Here is an 18,413-nt window from a genome sequence, read left to right as displayed (position 1 = left end):
CTCAAGTCTGAAGCCAGGGAGGCTGAGTAACAAGGAGAGCTCAGGAGAGGATGCATGGATCTCCCTGGGAAGGGAAAATAGAATAAATTTTGTGGACGGACTGGACACAGGTGGGGATGGATAGAGCAGGGATCAAATGTGGAACGGATGAGGGGAATGGAGGGGAAAGCACTGGGAGAGACAACTGGAATTGGAGGACTTTGGGGAGGGGCGATGTGGAAACCCCAGCACATGGAAGCTTCCTGGAATCCATGAGGGTGGCCCTAGGGGAGATTCCTAGTGCTTCATATCCAATAGAGGATATGTGACCAGGCAAGTCTTCCAGTAATGGGACACCAACCCAGCCACAAAACACTTGACCTACAGTTCGTCCTATCTGCAAAATGCAAGAATTGTAGGAGTGGCTGACCAACTTGAGACCTCTGCCATGAAGGTAAGTCCATGCCTGACACTGCCTCCACCCACCCATCTCGCCCCTGTGCCAAGATGGAGTTCCACAAATACTATCAACAAGAACACTAAAAAAAAAAGAGGCCTCTGGGGACAGAGACAAAATCAAGCCACAGAGGGAGGGTTGGTGACCTATTTCCTTTTCCAGCCTGCTTGTGGGATATGAGCCACTCAGAGCAAAGGAGAGGGAACCTGAACACTGGTGGACACACGGACGACTTAAATCTTTGTTCTGATTTCTCCTTGAGTACCTAAGCTCTATGGTGCCCGTTAGATCATGTTTGACTCACACTTCCATTCCTTCCTGAACTGCCCTAAGCCAATCAGAGCCCTTCATTCTCCATCTATAAAATACCTACTTACACAGTCTCTCTTGTGATAATTAAGAGTCTGCCAACCTTATGCCAGGCCCTGAATCAGGTTCTGGCAAGAAACATCTAGAGTTTATCGGTATCACCCCATAATGTGATCCCCTAGAGACTCACGTCTCACAGATGCAAAGGCAGAATTTGGATCTAGAAAGTTCTGTTGCATATTCTCTTAAACCCCCTGTTATTCTGACTCAGTTGTTTCGTCTTTGAAGTGTTGATAGCAACCTCAACCCTCCGTGGTTGCTGGGAGAGTTAAATGTGACAACCGAGCACTCTGGCATACGTGCGGGCCAACATTCTACGACTATGAACGGCCAGCCCAGATCTGCCTGTGCTCTATTTTCAACTATTTAGTAAGAGGTTGAACCGTAAGGCCCTTCCAAGTCAGACCACCAGAACAACTGATAACAATTTAGAAATTATAAAACAATATTTCAATAAACTACACTAGAAACAAAGGTTGTGTGCCCGGAAATGTGACTCAGAGACAAAGCACTCAACTAAAATGCTGGAGCCCTAGCTTTGATCCCTAGAACTAACAACCAACTAACAAAAATAAACAATGCAAAAAAACATCATTGAAACTCCCAGCACTCAGGAGGCAGAGAGGCAGAAGGATCTCTATGAGTTCAAGGTCAGCCTGGTCTACAAAAGGAGTTCCAGGCCAGCCAGGGCTGTCCCTTCCCCCAGAAAGGAAATTAATTGATTAATTAAAAACTCGGTGACACTAAATGCTCAAAACTCTTTCTATGCCAATTATTTGAATACTGTGTGTGTGTGTGTGTGTGTGTGTGTGTGTGTGTGTGTGTGTGTGTGCTGACAGATGTTTGGTCTACTGGGTTTGTTTGGTAATGAGTCAAAGTGCAAACACACTCAAGAATAGAATGATGAGGCCTTGACTATGACCACTATAGGTGTATTTATACTACAGAATTTGGGGACAATTCAAATTCAAAGAAAGAAAAGAATGGAGGGAGAGAGAGGAAGGGAAGGAAGGAAGAAAAAAAGGGAAAGGGGAGGGGGAGGGAGGGAGAGACGGAGGGACGGAGGGAAGAAACCAGGCCAAATCCTTTCCAGCACAAATCTAACTCTTCCTACACATCACTAACCCTCACTCCAGCACTAACCTAACTCTTCCTACACATCACTAACCCACACTCCAGCACTTTTCTTTTGAGACAGTCTCACTATGTAGCATGCAACTCACTAGATAGACCAGGCTGGCCTCAAACTCTATGTAAGTTCAGGCTGCCTCTGGCTCACTCCATTTCTTACAGGGCAGTCCAATCCAGAAGATGATTCATCTCACCTTAGACAAATGAGGAAACTGAGGCTCAGAGAGTTGGAGTCACTTGCCTCAGGAAAGAAACAATCTAGGGCTGTAGACAGGATGAAATGTTAACCACCTTGATTTTTAAATATCAGAAATACTACAGAATAGTCCAGCGCGGTTCCACCTGTCTGTTTTTCAGACAAATGAATCTAGAAGAGAGGAGCAATCTGGCAAAGATCATGCAACTAGACAATGGGAACATCAAGGAAACCTGGCTACTTGCCTCCTGAGTCAAGGGTGAATCTACAAAGTACAAATTAAACTTAATTGCTAAGTTTATAATAATGGCTGTACAGGAACTCGGACCAAAATGTCTCCTGCTCCTGAGAGCCGTTCCCACTCCACCTTGGGCCTTGGGCATGGGGCTGCCAGCCCAGAGGTCAGCCTGAGGAATAAGGGAGACTCTAGAGCTTTCTTTCTCAATAAGACAAGCCCACAGACTCCAGAGAGGTGCTAAGCCTTGAGAAAGGCAAAGCTAAAAGCTGACTGCAATTCTAACAACCAGGGATGCTCTACTGGACCCAAGCTGACAAGGCCTCATTGAGAGTCAGCCGACTTTGGTAAGATGAACACTTCAGAAGGCTTTTCTGGGTTAGTGTCTAGAGAAAGACAAAGGGGGTAGCAGGAAACTATGAGGATCCTAGAGTTGTGAACATTCATTTGAGACACATTGTTTTTTAATTTTCTTCAGTTCAAGGATGGTTATCCACAGATCTCTCCCCATACTCACTCTCACAAAATATCTAATCGAATTCCATCCAAGTCCCGGACTATCTGGCCACACATCCAGCCAACTCATGGCCAGTAGGCATTAGTCAATATAGACTTTTCCCTGTACACTGCTTATTCTTCTAAGTCAAAGGAACAAGCGAATACCTTGCTCAGTGACCTGTCCCCCAGAGGGTTTCTCTTCACCATTGTCCTCAGGCATGTTCCAGAAAGACACATGGTGTTCTAGCTATCAATTTGCAAGTAGGGCAGGCACATCACATAGAACCATCTGTCACCAGCATGCATGTGTTCCTACTCAGCCAATCACAGAGAACTCACCAGGGAGACTAAGTTCAGACTGTGGAGGAGGAAGTAGCACTTGGACCACTTCCTCATGCAACCTGCTCTGGCTTTCAGGGACTACTTGTGATCATCTAGAACGCACATTGACATCTGATGATGTGTACTTGCTGCGGATGCCAGCTCTGTGACCTAAAAAGTCAGATACCACTGAGTTTACGAAGTGTATGTAGCCACTTTAGGAATTTTAAAGTTCATGTGTCAGACTTTAAGTTGTTTTTCTAAAGGTTTGTTTTATTTTTAATTATGTGTATATAAGAGATAGCATGTGAGCTTGTGGTTGCTGGTGCTCATAGAGTCTAGAAGAGGGCTTCAGATCTCCTGGAGTTGGAGTTACAAGCAGTTGTAAGCCACCCAACATGGATGCTTCAAACTGAACTCGGCAAGAGCAGTATATACTATTGTTTTTTGAGACAGGGTTTCTCTGTATAGCCTTGGCTGTCCCCATACTAACTCTGTAGATCAGACTGGCCTCAAACTCACAGAGGTCCGCCTGCCTGTGCCTCCCAAGTGCTGGGATTAAAGGTGTGCGCCATCACCTCCCGGTCAGTACATACTCTAAATGGCTAACCATCTCTCCAGCCCTGGCTTCACGTTGTTAAGATGTCAATACGTCTTAAAATGATTAATCAGCAGACTCAATCAATGCCCTTCCGTCATAATCCTAGCTGCTAGTTTTCTTTAGAATAGTCAAGGAACTCAGAATGTGTCAAACAACCTTGAGAGGTAAGAATATAGCTGGAGCCCTCTTGTTTCCCAATTTTAAAACCTACCGCTAGTGTAATGTGACAGATTAGAAACGACAGTCCAGACGGAGCCTTCAAATTTATTGTCAAGCCCTCTTTCCTTTCTGCCACCGCCATGCCATCCAGACTGAGGAAGACCCGGAAACTCCGGGGCCACGTGAGCCACGGCCATGGCCGCATCGGTAAACACCGCAAGCATCCGGGAGGACGCGGGAACGCTGGAGGCATGCATCATCACAGGATCAACTTCGACAAATATCATCCAGGTTACTTCGGGAAAGTTGGGATGAGGCATTACCACTTAAAGAGGAACCAGAGCTTCTGCCCGACTGTCAATCTGGACAAACTGTGGACGCTGGTCAGTGAGCAGACCCGGGTCAACGCTGCCAAAAACAAGACTGGAGTTGCTCCCATCATTGATGTCGTGGGATCGGGCTACTACAAAGTTCTGGGGAAGGGAAAGCTCCCTAAGCAGCCTGTCATCGTGAAAGCCAAATTTTTCAGCAGAAGAGGTGAAGAGAAGATAAAGGGTGTTGGAGGTGCCTGTGTTCTGGTGGCTTGAAGCCACTCAGGTAGGCCAATTAAATGCTAACACTTTCCAAAAGAAAAATTTATTGTCAATTAGTTTTCAGCAGGGACACAGAGATTGTTCAATGAAGAAAGAATAGTGTTTTCAAAAATAGACTGAGATAAATGGATACCCGTGTGCTAGAAGAAAACTGGGCCCTGCCATATATAATACAGAAAATTACTTCAGAATGAAATCAAAGACCTAAATGACACTTTTAGGACAAAACATAGGATTAAATTTTCATGTTCTTGGGTCAGGCAATCGTTTCTTAGATCTACTCTAAAAGTAACACGAGAAAAAATTAATTGAACTTTATCAAAGTAGAAACCTTTATAAGACAAAGAATACCATCAAGAAAATTCAACTAGGTGTGGCGTCACAAGCCTGTAATTCCAGCCCCTGGGAGATGGAGACAGGAAAATCAGGAGTTCGGTTTCAAGCGCATCTACAAAGCCAGGCTGGACCTGGCAGATTGATCGCACTTCAGGGGATGGTCTGTTACCTACAAGTATAATAACAATTTGCTGTGGAGTTAATGGGTATTAAATAAAATGTTTTAAGGGAGGACACAAAGTTGGAGAGTTAGAAAGGTGGGGATGGATCTGGGAAAAGCTCAAAGGGGGAGGCGAGGGTGAATATGATCAAAATACATTGTATGAAATTGTCAAAGAACTGGTGAAAAATAAAATAAAATATCGGAAAAGAAAAAAGAAAGTGATAGTCCAAATACACGTAAAAACATTTTCACATGAAATATCTGACTAAGATTGTATCTACAATATAGCTTTCAAAGCCTTAAAGCCCAGGGTGGAGGATAAGTGATTAAGAGCACTGCTGCTCTTCCAGGGACCCAGGTTCAGTTTCCGGCATCTACATGGGCACCCATAGACATCTGCAGTCCCAAGGGATCAGACCCTCTTCTGGTCTCCACGCTGCACACATGTGGTGCACAGACAGGCAAATATATAAAACAAATATTCAAGAACAAAACTTTAAAGCTCAAGAATTTAGAGGGAGAGAACTCATTGGCAAGATGGATAAATGATCTGAATAAACATTTCTCTGAAGAGCATATATGACTGACCAATAAGCATGTAAAAGAAAGGTGTGGCGACTTGAAAGAAAACGGCCCCCGTGGGGAGTGTCACTATTAGGAGCTATGGCTTTGTTGGAGTTGGTGTGGCCTTGTGTCACATTGAAGGTGGGCTCTGAGGCCTCCTTTGCCAAAGCTATCTATGTCTAGTGTGAAATACAGCTGCTCATGCTGTCTGCAGAACAGGATGTAGAACTCTCAACTCCCTCTCCAGCACCATGTCTGCCTGCATACCGCCATGTCTGCCCATGAAGATAGTGGACTAAACCTCTGAAATTGTAAGCCACCCCCAATTAAATATTTTCCTTTGTAAGAGTTGCCATGATCCAGCCAACACTGGGTCTAGTTCAGGGAGTCCTGCTGAGGAGAGGGAGGAGGGATTGTAGGAGTCATAGGGGTCAGGGACTTCAGAGGAAAACCCACAGAAATGGCTAGCCCAATACAGAGGAGGAGTGGATGGGGGCATGGGGAGGGGAGAGAGGAAGGGAGGCTGTGGTTGGGATGTAAAATAAATTAATTAACTAATCTTTCAAAGAATTAAAATAAGAAATAATAATAGTGAATTTTAAAAAAAAAAGTGTTGCCTTGATCATGGTGTTTCTTTACAGCAATAGAAACCCTAAGACAATACTCCTCATCGGTAGCCACTGGGAAAATGGAAATCAAACATAGAAAGATACCATTTCACACTCCCAAGGTGCTATGCTAGATTCTTCATACACTGCTGAAATAATGATTTACTTCCAGGAACATGGGTGACTCATGGGTTGCTCTACCACGAAAGTCCCACCCCAACTCAACCTTCTGCCTCTTATAAATCCTACCATCCCCAAGATCCTGTGCAGCTGGGTCAGGAGGGAATAGTGACCAGACTCTCAAATGAAAGACTAGAGAAACACACACACACACAACCTCCTTCCACAGAAAGTGTTAGCAGCCTCATTATCCTGGACTTAGCTACTAACTGCATAATAGTTACAACAGGATAATGCAGTTATAATAGGGTAATTAGGTTATCCTAGACTTAACATTGTCTGATTATTCTATGGACTTGCCTGTGAGCAAGGTCTTCCCAAATCACCATACCTGCTCTGCTTCAAGATGGCGATACTCATGACAAACCTAAAGAAGACAGCTACACTCCTCACATCCTCTCAGGTCAGCCTAGAAACGGTTGAGGCGTGTGGTGACGTAATCCAAGCAATCAGGAAGCTAAGGCAGAAGGACTTGGAGTTCAAGGTCATCCTAATCTATACAACAAAACACTTCTTTAAAAAAAAATGCTGGGTGGTAGTGACATACACCTTTAATCCCAACACTTGTGGAACAGAGGCAGATCTCTGAGTTCGAGGCTAGCCTAGTCTATAGAGTAAATTCCAAAACAGCCAAGACTATACAAAGAAGCTCTGTCTTGAAAAACAAGGCAAAAATAATAATAATAAACCTCAAATGAAATTCTTAGGAAGAAAGTATTGTTGGCCTGTGTCTCAAATAAGAAAACCCAAGCTCAGAAAAGTATCAGTTCTGTATCCCAAGTCACATAAACTCTGCCAGGACAAATCAGGACTCAAACCCAGTTCTGTCGATTCTATTGCTACTGCCCTTCCCCCGTACTACTCCTGCTGCCAGGATCCCAGTCTTGGGCCCTGGATACTGTGTGCCCTATCTACCCCCACTCCTGCCCTCTCCCAAGCTCCATGCTGCTGGTTGGGTTCAGACTTTCTGTTCATTTCCCTTGCCAGCCAGTCTGTGAACAAAAGCTAATCTTGGCAGAACAGCTACCTGGCTCCATTCCCTATGGGAAGGAAGTCCATTGCCAGAGAAGTACACTGTGTCTAAGGAAGCCCTGGAGGTCCTAGGGGAAGAGACAGAAAATGTTCTTCTCTGCAAATGGGTCAGGCCAGAGACTCCTGCCTACCTGTCTACCTACCAGGGACCCTTAGAGGGAGGAGAGGACAAGAAAAGCATGATCCTTGCACAGAAGCTCACGACCAGATCCCTATGTCAAACAAACATCAGAACAAAGGGTCCAAGTGGACCAGCAGTGGGAATTCAGGCACTCCGTAGTGGGGGTAGTCAGAGCTCTGGTTTGTGCCGTAAGTTCATAGACCGATGTCTAACCCAGTCCTCACCCCTTCCCAGGGTAATACAGCAAGTTTAGAATGGTCTACTTACTCTCGTTCCCCTTCTGATCCTTAGCAACAGGAGGGATGGGCTGAGAGACGGGGCTTTTCCTAGGAGAGAAGATTGTGGAAGGTGGGATGAAAAAGATGAGGAGAGGGTGGCGTCAGTTATCATTGACATCTCACCTGACAGGTCAGGCCTTAGTGCAGGGCCACCTTCCTTGGCTGAGTCAGTCAGGCCAGAGGCGGGCTGGCGGGATACGGGCCAAATATTGCCAGAGTGGTGCTGTTCCTTCATAAAGAGAGGATGAGCTGCTCAGAGCTCTGCAAGAGTTTCAGGACCATGGTCAAGATGAGTGGTAAGTGAGGACCTCCTTCAGGTCTGGAAAAGATTGAGCAAAGAACTGGTAGACACTGAGATAGGCATAGGTGCTGGAGGGGAGAGGGACATGGGTCAACGGGTGGGGCATAGGTCTCAGCCGATGGGTCATATAAGAATAAAGAGAGTAAGAACTGAGACAGGGATTCAGCTTCAGCAGGACCTGGAGGATGGGTCAGGGGCATGAAAATGAGTTTAATGGAGAAGGATGTGGAGGATGGGTCTGAGGGTTGGGTCCGTTCAAATGAAAGGACAGAGGGGCCAAGAAACAAATCCTCAGGGGAAACTGTAGGGGCTGGAGACTGGAGAAGGTTGAGGAAGATCTGTGGGGTGGGAGAGGGATGGAGGCTTAGGGGTTCTCTCCCTTGGGCTTGGTGATGTCGCTCCTCTTTTCTAGTGAGCTGTCTGGGTGTTGGGAAGGGTCTAATGGACCTCCTTAGCTAGTGGTCCCTAAAAATTCTCTTCCTTTGAGGAGCTTCAGTTGCCTTGACATTGCAAAGACCAAACACAGGGGGCTCTCAAAACTCAGCTTCTGGGGGAAGCTCAGAGTTACAGTCCTTGCCCGGTCCACATAAGACAAGACTAGGTAACTGTGAAAGAGGAAATCAAGTCACTCAAGGCTCACTACAAGGTGGTCACCAACTATCTGAGCGATGAGTTCTAACCTTGATATCACACTAAATACCTGGGAGGCCTGGAGAAACCAAAGATGAGGTTGGAGAAAACATAGGGACCGCATGTTTCCCGTAGGTCACTTCTCAGTCCCCACTCAGGGACCTGTGCCTTCCTCCCTCTCACGCTCGCCTTCTCACACGTACACACACCCCTCCCTCCCTCTCACTTGCTCACTCTCTTCCCCACACAGCTTCACCTCCAGACCCCACACAAGCCTCCACCTTCTTGGACATCTCATCCTCCTCACTCACTCTCAAATGCAGCCCAACTCCCACTCCAGCTCAGTGCGTCTCACTTTCCCGTGGATTCATACACACTCAGCACAATCACACCGTTCCACAAACGCATCCCTCACGTACAGCCATGAACTCTGCAGTCATACAAAGTAAGAACAAACTGCAACCACCCTCCTACCCACAAACTTGACAGTTATACACGATGCCAGTCCTTTACACACTCATAGGTAAGCACAACATCACACTCCCCATCAGGAGCAGATACACGTATAGTCAGCTGTGAACCTCCCACACCCACGAGCTTCCAGCATGCAAGCTGTGTTCACAATAACACATTAATCAGACAAATAACACTACGGTTCACAATGCCCTGCACAGCACAATCGCCTTCATATACATGTAATGCCAAATATCCGGATCTCCAGCCACACACTTGCCAGGCTCTGCCCTCACCTTACTGCCCTTCGCCTGCTCCCACAGTAAACTTATCCTGGATAAACAGGTCCCGAACCTGGGCACCAGAAAGGCCACACTCTTGTTTTCTCTGCCCCCAGGGATCTTTATTTTGGGGATCCTGCTATCCATCTCCAACTGCCTTGCCTTCTACGAGGACCTTTTCAGGTGCTTCCAGGGCCCTGATTATGAGACCTTCCTCCTCATAGCCCAGAATGGGCTCCATGCCTCCCCACTGCCCAAGAGTGTGGTGGTAATAGGAGCTGGCTTAGCAGGCCTAACAGCAGCGAAAACTCTCCAAGATGCTGGTCACAAGGTAAGAAGATCTTGAAAGGCCTTGATCATAAGCCTCCAATTTGCCTCCTTGGGGAGAAAAGGAGTGAGAGGCCTGACAGAGAACTGCAGGTGTCTACCAGTCTCTGCCTCCCCACCCCCCGGCCCTTAATCGTTGTCAACTGCCATTCATGTCCTTATGGAGCAAAGAGTGAAGACTATGCAAGGAAATCACTCAGGACCCTTGGAGCATACAGTCCCAGTGAGGTTATCCTGCGTGTTCATGGCCTTCAAGTCAGAGCCTACAGCTATTTGGAGGTGATAAGTGGGATAGGAAGAAAGAATGACAGCAGCTTCTCTGAACTCCAGGTCACCATCTTGGAGGCCAGTAACCACATCGGAGGTCGGGTGGTCACAGTCAGAAACAAGACGGAAGGCTGGTACTTCGAATTAGGACCAATGCGAATTCCAGAAAGCCACAGGTAAGTCCTGTACAAAAGAAGGAGCAAAGGGGGTATAGTGGGAATGAGGGGGAAGGCAGAGGGACCCTGCTGCCATCATGTCTAGGATCTTTCAGACTCACTGTGGCATGCGATCCAACCCAATAAGTCAGGGCTGATACTCAACTCCCACGTCAGAGAGAAGACTGGGGTCACAGAAAGCCGTGGTCACAGGAAGTGGTAGATCCCAAACAGATAATTACAATCATTGCTGCCAACTCATTAAACTGTAGCGTGTAAATATGGGCAGTTTCATATTTGTCAGTTATATCAAAGCAAGCTGAGAAATTATAACGTTACTATTAATATCTACCATTTGTTGAGCACTAACTTTCTCTAGGCCCTGTCTCCACAGACATTTCTCTTTTTCTTTTCCTGTTTGCATTTAATATAAATTGAACCCACGGACCCTCCAAACCACCGAAAACACAAACAACTGCATCAGCCCAAAGTAGGAGTCATTAAATACGGCCTCCAATTTACCTAGAATTGCATGGTGGGATCTCAAATGCTGTCTGAAACAAAAGACATCTGTCTATACTTTTGAGTACTATTAGCTGAGATTTCCAAAAGGGCCTTAATTCAATGAACTTCCCACCCTCCATAGCCCTGGGAGGTGGGGAGCTAATGCCCACAACATTAAATGAGATTACAATTGAACAAGTAGTTAGTTTGAGCTTCCTAGGCACCAGGTTACCCTAATTAGACCGGAATAGTTTCTAATAAGGGACCAGAAGGAACAAGGATGTTATTATGCCTGTCTCTGTCTCAAGGCTAACCCACACCTATGTCAAGAAGTTTGGCCTGAAGCTGAATAAGTTCATCCAGTATGATAACAACACCTGGTACCTATTCAATGGACAGCGTTATCGTGCCTGGGAAGTCGAAGCTAACCCGGAGATCTTGGGCTATCCCACGGACCCCACAGAGAAGAACAAAACTGCCCAAAACCTCTTCTACCAAGCAGTTATTAAGGTACCTGCTGCCTTTCCCAGCTGGGATCAAGAAGGAAAGGGGTGGTGCCTAAGGTTACACAGCAAATCAGTACCTGCACTCAGATCACCTGACCCCACCCAACACTCTTATGATTGGTCCTCCTGCCTAATCACATCTGTTAATGATGTCACCACCCTCAACTCCACCCTCAACCCTTCTCTTCTGTCTCTGAGCAATCTAGGACACAGGACTTGGTCAGCAGCAGTGTAAAGAAAGGGGCAACTAGATTAGGCAGCCCTCGGTAGTGAATCAGCAGTCTTCCTAGATGACAGTGAAAGTCTTTACCTTAAAGTGTCTGTGTCTGTGCGTACACATGTACCTGTGTGTGTGTATACGTATGTACATGTTTAGGTAAACATGGGTGCGTGTGCATATTTGTGTCGGAGCCAGTGGTCATCATCAGCTGTCTTCTTCCATTGCTTCCCACCTTATTTTATTTTATTTTATTTTTGGCAGAGTTTTTCACTGAACCGAGCTTACTAATTCTGCTAGAATTGCTGACCAGAAAGCCCCAGGGATCTTGCTGTTTCTACCTTCACAATACTGGCGTTTCAGTCATGTGATACCACACCATGACTTTTTAAAATTTTGATGTGCATTGGTGTTTGGCCCGGATGTATGTCTGTGTGAGGGTGTCAGGTCCCCTGGAACTGAAGTTACAGACAGGTGTGAGCTGCTATGTGTATGCTGGGAATTGAACCCAAATCCTCTGAAAGAACACTCAGTACTCTTAACCACTGAGCCATCTCCCCAGCTCCAACACACCATATTTTTATATGGATACTGGGGAATAGGGCTCAAGTCCTCAGTCTTGAACGGCAAGTGTTCTACCAACTGAATATTCACCTTAAATTTTCATCTTGAAAAGGTCTTTTGTTTCAAGTCAGGTGTGGTAGTACAAGCTTTTAATCCCAGTACTTGGGAGATAGAAGCAGGAGGATCTAGAATTGAAGAACAGCCTCAGGTATACAGTAAGTTTGAAGCCAGCCTAGGCTGTGTAAGACCCTGTCTCAACAAAAGCAAGCATTTCTTTAAATGAAGGGACGGAGCAGTGTCCAGGAGCTCTAGGAACTGCCCCTTCCTGGCTTTTTCCAGCCTCTCCAGGGGACATCCCAAGAACCTGGTCTCTAATCTCAAAGCGTGTGAAGCATCTGTCACCCTGTGACCTTGTCAACAGCAGCCTAGATGCCCTGGTCACCTGGAAGCCCGGCTTGATGAATATCTCTCCTCCTTTCTGCAGCTCAAACAAGATGTGAAGACATCCAACTGCAGCCAACTGATGTCCCTTTATGACTCTTATTCTACCAAGGTAAGTGAAACAAGAGGCCGCAGGAGATGGAGGTGGAGTGACGGCCTCTGTGCTCAGCCAAGGCCCTGGGGCAGCATCCTGTCTATAGAATGCCTTCTTCCTACTGCCAAAACCTTTGTCTCCCTCAAGCCCCCATCTAACCCTGCTAAAGCTTCCCTACATGCTAGATCCTATAACCCATCCTTGCATCTATGCTGCCCCTCCACGCAGGCTTATCTGGTGAAAGAAGGAAAGCTGAGCAAAGGAGCAACCAAGATGATCGGGGATTTGTTGAACGAGGACCCTGGATACCACAAGTCCCTCCTGGAGTCCCTAACAAGTCTTAACATCTTCTCCAGAACTGATGAGTAAGGCTGATTTGGGGCCAGGAAGAACCCAGTCCCTAGCACTGGTTGATTGGGTATTTACCATATAGGGGGCACTCAAGTAACAATGCCCGCGTGACACGGGGCTGTATATTCATGAAGGTGATGTGTATAAAGTGTCTCACACGAGAGAGCAGGGGGATAGGTTCTTCCCTTTTCAGACCAGAGGAATGGCCAGTACTAGGATACACGACCTGGCAGTGTCTCCCACCTCACCATCCCCTCTCCACCCCTACAGATTTTCAGAGATCACCGGTGGCTTTGACCAACTCCCCAAAGGCTTCAATGCTAGCCTGAAGTCTGGCACCATCCGTCTGAGATCCAGAGTAGAAGCAGTGGTGAGGAACGGGTCGAAGGTTGAAGTTTTGTACCGCACTGACGAGCCCATCTTCCCACTGCGCAAACTCACTGCTGACTACGTCATCAACTCAGCCTCCGCCAAGGCCACACGCCTCATCACCTTCCAGCCACCCCTGTCCCCAGACAAAACACATGCCCTGCGCTCCGTGCATTATACCAGTGCCACCAAGGTGGTTTTCGTGTGCAACGAATGCTTCTGGGAACAGGATGGCATCCGGGGAGGCAACTCCGTCACAGACCGGCCCTCGCGCTACATTATCTATCCCAGCCACAGCCTGCCAGGTGGCAAGGGCATGCTGCTGGCCTCTTACACTGTGGGCGATGATTCTTTCTTCTTCGCTGCCATGAAGCCCGACCAGGTGGTGAATATTATCCTGGATGATCTGGCTGCCGTGCACCACATACCCAAGGAGGAGCTAAAGCACATGTGCCCAAAAGCAACAGTCAAGCACTGGGGGTCTCTAGACCCCCTCACCATTGGCGCCTTTGCTGAGTTCACACCCTACCAATTTGTGGACTATTTGAAGCAGCTCTCTCAGCCAGAGGGTCGCATCCACTTTGCTGGAGAGCACACCAGCCTGCCCCACGGCTGGATAGACACTGCCATCAAGTCTGGCCTCCGGGCTGCCAAGGACATTCAAGCCATGGTGGACGAGGAGGTTATTCAGGGACAGATGCCTCGCTAGAGGCCTTTTACCAACAATCAGGGTGTTTTTCCCCAAAAACAGTCTGCAGGGGAGTCTGGAAGAGGAGAATGGAAGATGAAAGGAGGCAGAAACCCAGGAGAGACGTCACCGCTGGTCTCTTGGTGCAAGAAGGAGCAGAGCTGGGAAGCTGGCAAGAGACATTGCCCCTTTCCTGTCTTGCTCTCTGCCTAGCTCTCTAGAGGAAAGAACAGAGCTGGGGTACAGGGGGGCTCGGGTGGGAGTCAAGGCTGGAGAATCCCAGAATCGGCCTTTAGCTTGAAGGAAATTGTCTCCTTCTGCAAAACAATAACAAACAACAAACAAAAAAGAAAAGCTTCTGCGCCTGGCTTGTGTCACTTAAAACTAGAAGTTCCTAAACAAGCAGACAAACCCCGAGGTACTGGCACACTGATTGGCAGACTGACGCACGCGCTTACACGTGGTGACACATACAAACTCCATCACTGTGTGCCTGAGCCAAAGCCTCTCATCTTGGCCCAGTGTGGGTGGAAAAGGAGGGGGCCTTCTTAACCGCTTCTTTTCTGCTGTGCGTTAGTGGGATCTCAGCTACCCTGAGAGACTCTCTACCCCTCACCAGGCAGACCCCCTACCCATAGCAACCACAATTGACACACAGTCCTGAGGGGACCCCATGCTCATTACAACTCCCTCTCCGCTCATCCCCTCACCAAAACCTACCTGTCTTTACCAAACCAGCCTATGTTGCCAAACATTCCGTCCACCCCTCCCCAACTCCAAGGTCCTCTCTCCTCTGAGCCACAATTCTTCTCTTCTAGAATTCCAAATGAACCGAAGACCTTACTGAGATTGTGTCCCCAGCCAGATTGGAAGACCCCCCTAAGGGCTGAGATCACATATTTTATGGTGTGTGTGTGTGTGTGTGTGTGTGTGTGTGTGTGCCGTGCCCACATGCTATTTCCTTTAGCCTGCTAATACTTACTAAATAAGTCGTACATCTGGCACCATATGGTACCTGGCTGAGAAGCAGAAACACAGAGAGTATGAAACCGAAAATCAACCGCCCTCTGCCTGCCTCGCAATGTGGTCAGAGATCAATTCCCAAAACCGACTCGATTTTTGTTGCAAATTTTTAGAAACCAAGAGTTATTCCTTGGTCTTGGGGGATCGACTAAGTTAAAAGGAAAGGTAAACTGAGTCACAAGCACTCCTCATTTGACAGACTCCGGAGGACCCAGGAGGACGCATAATGACATGCTGGCTGGGGTTTTGTGGAGGACTGGCATAAGATATGGGAGGGAAGAGGAGGGAAAGAAAATTCACGTTTTCTACTGCAACATGGCCCATTGTCAAATCTAGACGTCTCTTCTTGAATACCCAACTGTGACTGACAGTCAGGACGTTTTTAGTTCCAAGTGACAGAAATCAAACTGGGGCTTTCGGGGTATGTGTCCCTTGTCCAGAAGTCCAGGATGAAGCTGCTTTTAACAGAGTGACTAGGCTCCAGACTGGAAAAAATGGTGCTAAGGGCCCATAGTCTAGATCATCGTGGACCCTGCCCTCTTCTCTGTTACAGACACACACCTGTGCTATGAGATATACAAAGACTCAAAAGAATGGGCTCTCCGGCAGTGTAAACAATCAGAAGACACACACTTGGTTAAGTTGTTAATGCAAGCAAGTCAGGTACTCTTTGGGTCCTGGGAATACAGTCAACCACCTTTCCCAGGGTTAAGCTGCTGTACCTGGATATAGGGGTATCTTGGTGACATTAAACAGTCACCTTCCCTTGGAGGTTAGCCCAGGGTGAGCTTAGACTGACCCCTTTTACAACTGTTAGGGTTGGAGGTGGAACTTATTGTTTGATTAGTTCCAATCCCAACATAATATAGGGGTTTGGGGGTCTAGGCGTAGCCAGCAGTCTCTATCTATGTCTGGCTAAGAATGGTAAAGAAACAAATGCCCTCCATCTAGGATACCAAATTCCAAGGGACTGGCTTCTGCTGCTCCTTGGCTTTTAGTCTCAAGGTTACTGAGGGAGTTCCTGGGCAAATTTGAGGCTTAGGGCTTACATTTACCACCTTGGAGGGGTCGAATCTCCGGGTTGCCAAGTTGGGCTGGTTCAGGCCAATGGACCCATGGAGCCCAATGGGCCAGATGACCCTAGCAGCAAGTTTCTTTTCAATAGTAAATTGCTGTCTGGGTTTGGACCACTCATATATAACCTGACTCCCTAGGTTCTGCCAGTTTCCCAATAATGGTCTTCCTGTCAAGCCCTAACCTTTATGGAAATGGGATTGCGTTGTCTGTGGCCACAGGTAGGTGATAGATTTCTCTTTAGGACTACGAAGGGATCAGTGTACCCCCAGGAGAACTTGGTTTTGCAACTCCACTGAGCACAATAGTATTCTCCTGGCTTCTGACAGCTGAGAGGCATAGGGCACCAGTCAGGCAAGCAGGGTACTAGATTGATGGGGGCTCCTTCTCTTCCCCAGTGGATCCACAGCCCTAAAAGTGAGTGAGCCATGCCCCAGGAGCCTCTGTCTGTAATAACTTACCTGGAAGGTGGGTTAGGTCTCTGTAGATAGATTGGCTATGAGGTCTCCGGTCCTAGTCCTTCTTAATTCCCATACCCAAGGTCCTGGCTTATGGGGGTTTGGAGCCTTTCCCATAGGGAAACAAAGACGACAAAATAGGACAACCATAATTATAGGTTCCTTGTCAGTCGTCTCTTTAGGAGGTCAGCAAATGTAGTGGTAACCCATCTGTGGGTGTCTTCTGGAGCCTCCTTCAGCTGGGTATGCAGGATCCATGGGTGACCAGTGACCTTCACAGCTGTGGGGGAGGACCACACGGCATGGGCCTTTCTATACTGGATCCAGGCTCTGGGTCAGGATCCTCTTTACTCACACAAGGTCTCCAAACTAAAACTTGTGGGCAGGCTCAGACTTGGAAAAAGTCTCAGTCTCTTGAGTTGTCTGATGAATAGTCCTCTGAGTCTGTTGCAGGGGCTGTAAGGACTTGAGGAGGGAGTGGTTAGTAATGTCTGTCTTATGACTAGCTTAAGGGGGAAAGAGGCATCCTCCCAAATGATTTCGAATAGGGTGATGGGGACCCTTAGAAGAGTATATAAGTCTTTTTAAGGTCCTAGCCATCCTTTCTACCTGCCCTGAGCTTGGTTCCCAATCAACATTTAGGACTTTTGCCAGATTTGGGAAAAGTTTGACCATGAGGGCCAGGCCGTTGCTGGACCTCAGGGAGAAGGGCAACCCAAATCTAGAAACGAACTCTTGGAGGAGTTTCTTGTTGACCACTGAGGCTGTTTCCATTCAGATGGGATAGGCTTCCACACATCCAGAGAAGGCAGCCAAGACAACCAAGAAGCATGCTTATATATAAGAACCATGGGTAAATTGCACTTCCCAAACCATGATTAATAAAGACTCAGAGAGAAATTGGAGTTCAACCTGAAGGTCAGAAAAGTAAACAGCCAGCCACTGGCTCTTACCTCTACTTCAGTCCGAAATGGCGATCCTGCCTCCAGGAATCTCAGAATGTGACTGAGGCTGAGCACTGTCTCCTCCCGTCTTATATTCCTCTCTAGGGTTGGGATTAAAGGCGTGCACCACTGGGATTAAAGGCATGCACCGACCAGTTTCTATGGTAACTAGTGTGGCTACTGAGACTAAAGGTGTCATACTGCCTGGTCTGTAAGGCTGACCAGTGGGGCTGTTTTACTCTCTGATCTTGAGGCAAGCTTTATTTACTAAAATACAAATGAAATGCTATTTCCCAGTGTTCTCCAGAAGTGCTTTGTTGGGTGTAGATTTCTCCCAGCACTTTTTTTTTCCTCCTTTGTGGTTCACTTGTGCACAAATGGTATATCAAAACACCATGTCTTCAACAAGATTGTCTAGTTGAGGGATATAATATATGGACCTGAGTAACTCAACAGTTTTTGATGCCCCCTAATGGGTGGCCTGGTAAAGTCTGACAACCACTTTTCTTCTGAGAGCAGCAGTGAACTGGGATCTCCCATTCTGTAAAAAAAACCTCCACTCATTTGTGTCCTGTTTGACATCTCTTCCCGCCATCCGGCCTCTTCCTGGGTATAATCTGGGCATTGGAGCAATTCAGGTTCAGACAAGGCGACCATTATCTGGAGAGGCCCCATTGGTTCTAGAGCCGCCTTCTGGGTGCTAAGTCTGCTGCTCTGTGTCCTTGGGCCTCAGAGATTTCCCTTTTGGAGGACCTTAGCAATGGGCAACAGCTACCTCTCTTGGCAGCCATAGGGCCTCTAGTAGGGCCAGCATTTCTTCTTCGTTTTTAATTTCCTTCCCAACTAAGGTGAGGCGTGCCTACTCCCTGTAGAGGGCACTATGGACATGGGCTATGGCAAATGCATGCCGACTGTGTACCCAATGACGACTTTGCCCTCTCCCGG

The 18,413-nt window shown here is 47.3% G+C and overlaps 2 protein-coding genes across 2 annotated transcripts; both read left to right on the top strand.

Moving 5' to 3' along the window:
* The first annotated feature begins 4,067 nt into the window (after window positions 1–4,067).
* LOC121448716 (60S ribosomal protein L27a-like) lies at window positions 4,068–4,533 on the top strand. The gene has a single exon (XM_041652895.1). The coding sequence runs from the start codon at window positions 4,087–4,089 to the stop codon at window positions 4,531–4,533; it is 447 nt and encodes a 148-aa protein (XP_041508829.1). The 5' UTR covers window positions 4,068–4,086.
* Window positions 4,534–8,065: 3,532 nt separating this feature from the next.
* On the top strand, window positions 8,066–13,990 carry LOC121447825 (L-amino-acid oxidase-like). Its single transcript, XM_041651108.1, has 7 exons — window positions 8,066–8,117; window positions 9,603–9,817; window positions 10,144–10,256; window positions 11,048–11,249; window positions 12,511–12,579; window positions 12,790–12,926; window positions 13,183–13,990. Exons 1-7 carry the CDS (start codon window positions 8,066–8,068, stop codon window positions 13,988–13,990), a joined length of 1,596 nt encoding a protein of 531 aa, XP_041507042.1.
* Window positions 13,991–18,413: the final 4,423 nt, after the last annotated feature.

This window comes from Microtus oregoni, unplaced genomic scaffold (genome assembly GCF_018167655.1).
Source record: "Microtus oregoni isolate MIOR12 unplaced genomic scaffold, Mior012 000005F_ref0000423, whole genome shotgun sequence".
Lineage (NCBI taxonomy): Eukaryota > Metazoa > Chordata > Mammalia > Rodentia > Cricetidae > Microtus > Microtus oregoni.
This window is presented reverse-complemented; position numbering and strand designations above follow the sequence as displayed.

Coding starts and splice junctions, on each gene's coding strand:
- LOC121448716 (XM_041652895.1), top strand. CDS start 4,087: ATGCCATCCAGACTGAGGAAGACCCGGAAACTCCGGGGCCACGTGAGC.
- LOC121447825 (XM_041651108.1), top strand. CDS start 8,066: ATGAGCTGCTCAGAGCTCTGCAAGAGTTTCAGGACCATGGTCAAGATG. Junction 8,118..9,602: donor GACCATGGTCAAGATGAGTG/GTAAGTGAGGAC, acceptor CTCTGCCCCCAG/GGATCTTTATTTTGGGGATC. Junction 10,257..11,047: donor CGAATTCCAGAAAGCCACAG/GTAAGTCCTGTA, acceptor CTCTGTCTCAAG/GCTAACCCACACCTATGTCA.